Source organism: Crocodylus porosus, unplaced genomic scaffold (genome assembly GCF_001723895.1).
Source record: "Crocodylus porosus isolate Cpor-Errol unplaced genomic scaffold, CroPor_comp1, whole genome shotgun sequence".
NCBI classification, from domain to species: domain Eukaryota; kingdom Metazoa; phylum Chordata; order Crocodylia; family Crocodylidae; genus Crocodylus; species Crocodylus porosus.
This window is the reverse complement of record NW_017728931.1, coordinates 138,571,303-138,577,968: the sequence shown is the minus strand read 5'-3', so window position 1 is coordinate 138,577,968 and position 6,666 is coordinate 138,571,303. Positions and strand designations below refer to the sequence as shown.

General features: G+C 54.0%; 1 protein-coding gene across 5 annotated transcripts in view; it reads left to right on the top strand.

Moving 5' to 3' along the window:
* PFKFB3 (6-phosphofructo-2-kinase/fructose-2,6-biphosphatase 3) overlaps nt 1-6,666 on the top strand; it is an 81,269-nt gene that overhangs the window by 57,378 nt on the left and 17,225 nt on the right. For 4 of the 5 annotated variants that reach the window (XM_019543756.1, XM_019543752.1, XM_019543753.1 and 1 more), the window contains exons 1-3: nt 7-167; nt 5,434-5,559; nt 5,980-6,076. In XM_019543756.1, the coding sequence (XP_019399301.1) occupies nt 89-167; nt 5,434-5,559; nt 5,980-6,076 (302 nt within the window). In that variant the 5' untranslated portion in view covers nt 7-88. Of the gene's footprint in view, nt 1-6; nt 168-5,433; nt 5,560-5,979; nt 6,077-6,666 lie in introns of those variants that run through there. The other variant, XM_019543754.1, reaches the window with a different exon arrangement.

Genomic DNA, 6,666 nt, shown 5'->3' with positions numbered 1-6,666 from the left:
CGGGCGCGAGTCGGAGCCACTCCGGAGCAGCCGCAGCGCAGTGTCTAAACGTGCCCCGCTTGGCGCAGCCCCCTCCCCGCCGCCCACCATGCCCATGGAGCTGACGCAGAGCCGGATCCAGAAGATTTGGCTGCCCAGCGACCACCGCCCCGCGCCGCCCCGCCGAGGTGAGCCGGGCGCCCGGCGCTGCACGTGGCGCGGGGCCGGCGCCGAAACCCGCGGGTGCTCCCTTCAGGTTTGGGGGGCTGGGAGGAGCCCGTCCCAACCAGCAGCTGGTGGGACGTTTCCCTCTGCTGCTTTTGGGGGGGCTGAGCTCCTTGAGGCCCCTTTGCACCCTCGTGGGTGGGGATGCTCGTGGGGCGCACGTTGCTGCTTCCTCCATCAGCAGCCGGCTCGGGAAACCCCCCCGCACTGGCTTGCTTGGTGGTTAGACAGAGAGAGAGAGGGGAGGCGGGGGTGTCTGTGTGTGTGTGAGTAAAAGGACACTTATTCTGGTGGTGGAAGTAGAGATTTCAAGCTATGTGAGCCCGGTGGCGAGGAGAGGGAGCCGGACCCTCTGGCTTTGGCAGGGGCGGGAAGATCCTCGGGGGCTTGGGGTCTGATCCTGCCATGCCGGGGCTGTAATGCGAGCCGAATAGGAAATGGCTCTCAGCAGCAGGGCTGGACATCTGGTAGCTGGTCTCCGGTCCTGGAGAAGCTAGCTACCTCGCCCATAGGATATGCCGTTCACGTGTTCGGGTTTGAGCCTGTTACTCCAGCATCCGCGGAGATCCTCGCGGGAGAGAGATGCAGCTTCTTGCTGGAGAGAGAAGGGACTTGGTTCTGGTTGATGGAGATTTCGGTGAAGGCGCTAGGGAATGGGACGATGCATCTAGTCGTCCTTTTCCCCTAGCCTAGGACAGGTCCCATCCTGGATGGGTTGCGGTGGTTCAATTTTTATGCAGCTGGGCATCAAGGGCTCGTTGGTTTTTTTTTCCTTATTTGCAACTGTTTGGGTTAAATGAAACAAAGGGCACCGACAAAACTGGTCCAGGCTGCTGGGCAGACCTGAACCACAGCAGGGATTTTTTCTGGGATGCAAACAGAATAAAATCCTGGGGTGGGAGGGTGAAGGGGGGGCGTGAGAGTGTCTTATTTAAGCATAAATCAAAAACCCTTCCCTGGCTGGTGGCTCCGATGCTGTGTCGGTGCCTGTGAAACAATTAGTCTAATTGTCTGACTTCTCATCATGAGCCTCTGAATGGATGCAAAGTGATGCCTTAATCTGGGCTGTGCCTGGCGATCCATTCAATTTCTGTCAAGTTGCACGTCTCTCACGTAGGGTCTGTGAAGTCAAGTTATTGCAGCGGCTAAATGGGCAGAGCCATTTGCTGGGGGAGGGGGCGTGGGGAATGCAGGAGCACGAATGGCTGGTACCTTCCTTCTCCCCTCGCCTCTTATAGGGGATGCCGGTGCCTGCGCACGCATGCGAGCTCCGTGCTCTCTGGATCCGAGCACGGCTTGGGGGTCTGCCTTCCCCGAGTATGGGCGTACAGCGTATACCTGCACGCCTAGGCGTGGAAATCCTTGGCAGTATCATTCTGTGGTTGCACAAAGATAGGCATATCTGTGCATTATCTGGTTTTTCAAAAGACTGTGGGTGAGGCGTTGTGATCGCCTGGGAAAAGGTGCCTTATACGCGGCATTTTTATCCTATTTCCCATCCCAGTGCCGGTTTTTGGATGCCGGGCTTCTCATCCAAGGAAGCATTGCCTTTCTTCCCCACCCTGCGGTGGATACCGCAATGCATCGCAACGTGCTTAGACTGGCTTCTGCCTATTAGGAGGCATCTATAATAAATTGCTGCCAAAGATGCTGGCTGCATCTTCTGAAGGCAGCACGTGCCTCGGTTACGCTGCGCTCCATTGTCTTATTTTATAGTGGCAGCTTTCCTGGTTTGCTCTTTGGAGACGGCGTGTTGGCTTCAGGGTCTCGGTGACGAAGGGGACCGGTTCTTTGCTGGGGCTTCTCTTTCGGGAGCCCTCGTGATCAGCCCTGAAGTTGTGGCGTGCATTGTTAAACAGGTCCCTACCCCCCACTGAGGCCAGCCGATGAAAAGACCCAGGTGCCCAAGTCAGAAGGAGCTGCTTGCTGGCCCAGTACCCTCTCAGGATGGGACCCCGTGGATGTATGGCTTTGTGTCAGCAGGCGCTCGTAGAGTCTGCTTGAATGAACTGAGTGGAGCGTGAGGAGAAGGGAGTATTTAGAGCAAGCCCTCGGATGCCCTTCCCCTTTGAGGCATCTATTTATTCCTGAATGTGGAGCGCTCTTGGCAGATCCTTCCCGGCCCAGTGCATGGGACCCTTTGTCTGCCGTGGGGGAAGGGAGCAAATTAAGTTTCTTCCCTTCACCTCTGACCCTCCCGGGCTGGGGGTTAGAAGTCTGCGGTGCTGATGTGAGCAAAAGGCGGGCAACTCCCGAAATGCTGCATCATGCTCCGAGACGAGCGATCCCCGAGATGAGCCATCCTCGCTTAGTAACGTGGCGACTTTGTGATCCACAGGGAAGCATTAAAGGCGAGCGTCTGCAGATGTGGGGATTCAGGAGAGCAAGGCTGCATGGATTTTCTCGTTCATTATCCTTCTTTGCTTTATCCTTTGTTTGGATCATTTCCATCCGCTGCTGATGTTTTCTTCTTCTTTCTATACCCATTACTTTTGCCCTGCATCGTGTTACACAAAGGAGAAGAAAGCTGGTGCGATACTGAAAAATTATTTATTCTTAAGCCATCCAGAGACCACGTAGCATCGGTCATTGTGGAATAAGTGCCTGGTCCCAAATACCACCGAAGTTGACGGGAATTGGACTGAGCCTTGAAGTGTGGGGAGACTCGGGGTAGAGAGGGAATATCCTTCAAGAGCTCGTTTATAAAAGAGATGGGTCAATAAGTTGCCTATATAGATAATACAGAACACCAGTATTTTTAAGGCTGGTTTTACGCTTGATGTGAAGGCTAAGAGGTTGGGCACGCTGGAAGCCACCATTCGGGTCACTACAAAGCATTGCTGGCATAGCTGGGTCTGTCGGAGGGGTGTCCAGCCCACATCGCTATGTCGGCAAAACCCCTTGTGTGGCCACAGCGATGCGGACGGAAGAGGGCTTTTGTCCGTCGTCGTGTGTGGTGGTCTAGCTAAGCAAGCAGAAAAAAAAATCTCCTACTGCTGGCACACGGCATCTTCACCGGGGGCTCTTCCGACAGAGCTGGGCCAGCGTGGCTATCGTGGCAAAGGCAGCTATGCCACGGCGCGGAGGGCAGCATAAACAGAAGCACATGCAGCCATGGCCAGAAGTAGCGTAGTAGCCTAGAAACTTTCCAGCTCATTTAGATTCCCAATTGGACCAGATCTTCTTTGCCTTCGAGACATGCCTGGGGCAGAGGTGGAGAGGGCGAAGAACTGGGACCCCATTCATAGATGTGAGGGGCTGGAAGGGACCTTGCAAAATCGAGTCCAGCCCCCCTGCACTGGGGCAGGAAAGACCGCTGGGATCAGATGACCCCAGCCAGGTGGGCGTCAAGACAGTTTTCGAAGATCGCCAGGGTGGGTGACTCTTTTTTTGCTACTTGGTGGCGATGTAATTGGGTTGAATGAAATAGGGGCTGGCATTTAACCGGTTAACCTGTCCCTTGCACCCGGCTGCACTCTAATGTAAGAATTGAGGATCAGTCCCTTGACACCGGATACTCCAAAAATGACCGGCTCCACAATAGATGCCTTGTGTGTAGTCAGTGGAAGAGGAAGGGACCGTCATCACACTTCAATATCCATTTTTAAGCAACCTCACCCACACTGGAAGGGGGTGGCCTTATTTCTGTCCCTTTTCAAGGCTCAGCTGCTTTCCATCAAGGACTCGCACAGAAATGCCACTAACTCCTTCTTGCAGAGCTCTTTGGGAAGGGCCTTTTTCAGGGTTTTGGAAATGTCTCCATGCCTGCATCTGAGCACGCACACATGCATCCATATGTGCACACATGCATCTAAGCACACATACATTCGTATACGCACAGATGCCTCAACATAGATGCATGCATGTGTGCATCTAAGCACACGCATGCACCCGTACATCTCAGACCTGGCTGTCCCACTTAGTCCTCCCCCCCTCCCACCAAATCAGCATCCTATTTGTGACTCTTGAGTGCAGACAAACAGGGCTGCAGCCAGCAGGGAGGTGCTGCAGGTCTGGGTGGAGATGCACTTGCAGAGTGGCAGGAGGGGGAGTGAGGACGGTGCCCCGTGCCTGGCTCTAATTTGTGCTGCCACTTTGCCTTGCATTACTAAGCACTTGTTGTTTCATGCTGAGGCACTAAGGATTGCCCTCCCCGTGTCACCAGGCTAACCTAGGTGCCCTGCTCCCCAGGACCTGGTTGTGAGAAGAACATAGGAGTTGGATGGGAGCTGAGGACGAATGAGCCAAGTCACGTAGCCCAGCAGGGCAGGCGAGGTTTAGCTTGGCATCAGCTGACTGCCAGCTGATCCTCCAAGGCAAGCCCAAATGCCCTTGGGTATGCGCTGTGCCATCTTGGCACTGGCAGCAGCCGACAGCTGTGCTTGGGCACCTCTCAGTCCCGATCACTCAGTCTGAGAATCAGAGATGGTGCCACGTGGTCTCATTTTTGCTGGTACCTTTTTGAATCTCTGTGAATCGCTGTTTTGTATTTAAGATGAGCTGGGTTACCAAAAGGTTGTGTGGGGGCAAGGAGGCCTGTTCGTCGTCCAGAGACCTGAGGAAAGATGTTAAATTCCTTGAAACCTGTCTTTGACATTTCCAGCAACCTGCACATCAGAACCCGATCCTAGTAGTTTGCCCTTCTCTGGCTTGTTATTGAATTAGCCCTGGGGCACGTTTGGGATGGGGTTAATATAACCTCCCCTGTGATTGAGGAAACCGAGGGGCAGTAGCTTGCTTGAGGTCAGAAGGAGTTTGGGGCACAGCAGGCAGTAGGACCCCGACTCCTAATCTTGCACGGTCTGACCTGCTCCCTGCCCTGCATGTCTGTGCCTAGGGGAAGGGGAGCACATGGATGATCAGCCACTTCTCAGCACTCGCAGGTAGCGGAAGTGATGCATAGGTGGGCCTAGCTTGATTTCCTTTGGCCAGTGCACGTGGCCCCTGCTCTCGGACGCGTTCATTCAGCAGCTCGTGTTGCAAAAAGTGAATCAGCAGATTTGCAGCTGGAGGCTTTCATGACTAATGCCAGTTGTCTGAGCCAAGCAGGGGAGCCAGGGGAAGATGGGGCATCCGGAAAGGAGGCATTCAGTTTCCCCCTCCTGCTGAAGGACCAAGGGAACGTTGCACACTCGGTTTATGAACCCTTGCACGCCCGAAGCCAAACGAGCTCGGGGATCAATGAGTTTATTTTATGATTCCTTTTTTTTCCCTCTTTCCTCTTTGTAGCATGTGGGCCGCAGCTAGCAAATTCACCCACCGTGATCGTTATGGTTGGCCTTCCTGCTCGTGGGAAGACTTACATCTCAAAGAAGCTGACACGCTACCTCAATTGGATCGGTGTCCCAACAAAAGGTGAGGCCAGGGGTGACTGTTTCTGCCCTAAAGGCTCATGGCCTGCAAAATGCATGTGTGGAGCTAAATGCCCCAGGGCTTTGTGGCTTGTGGTGTCTCTTGCACCCAGCTCTCTGGAGAAGATGCAGTTCTTGACCGAACTGCGATGGCGGGGAAGCCCGCACCATTTACATACCTCCTGACCCTTCCACCTACGAGTGATTATGCATCCTCCTCGAGGAGACCACGGTCACCTAACCTGCTTTCAGGGGAACCACTGGCTGCTGGAGTCTCTCGGAGATGCTGTCTCTGCCCAAGTCAGTCCCTTGATGGGTTCTGCACACACCCCGTTGCATACCTGCCCCTGCCGGTGAAGCTCACTGAGCCGTGTACCTGTGTGCTGTCATGCTGACTGACCCCTCTTCTACTGCTCCCTTTCAGTCTTCAATGTAGGAGAGTATCGCCGAGAAGCTGTGAAGCATTACAGCTCCTATGACTTCTTCCGCCCCGACAATGAGGAGGCCATGAAAGTCCGGAAGTAAGTTTGCAGTTGCCTCCAAGCTGCTCTGATCACTCAACCTTAAGTCTGGGAGAAGAAACCCTGCCGGCTGCTCTGGGATTGTTGTAACCAAGACCAGTGTCTGGGTCTCTCTTCCTAGATCTCCCACCCTCGCTCCACATATCCCTCTCGGAGCCTGACTTTGTAGAGGTGCTGAGCACCCACATCAAGCCTGTAGGAGTTTATCCTTGGAGGCTGGTACCTCTTCAGTGCACGGACATACCAGTTAGTCTTTTGGGTGTTCGTTTGGTGAATGGAGCGCAGGTTCCTTTTAATGTGACCGAGGGCTTGTAAGAACATGACGGTGCAACTATCTGCCAAGGTCTCAAATAACCTTTGCCCTTTGCAGTGCTGTTCTTGTTTGTCTTACTGCAGTTATTACTCCATATCATGTGCAAGAAGGGATTCCTCATTTTGCCAGGGGGGAAACCAGAGCTCGTCAGCGCGAAGTGTCTTGCTCAAGACTGAGCAGGAAGGGACACAACGCGGGTTTGCATTCGCAGCTGTTGATTTGTAGATCAACGGATGTTGATTTGGCATGTACTAGGAATCGTAGGTGGAAGCTGAGG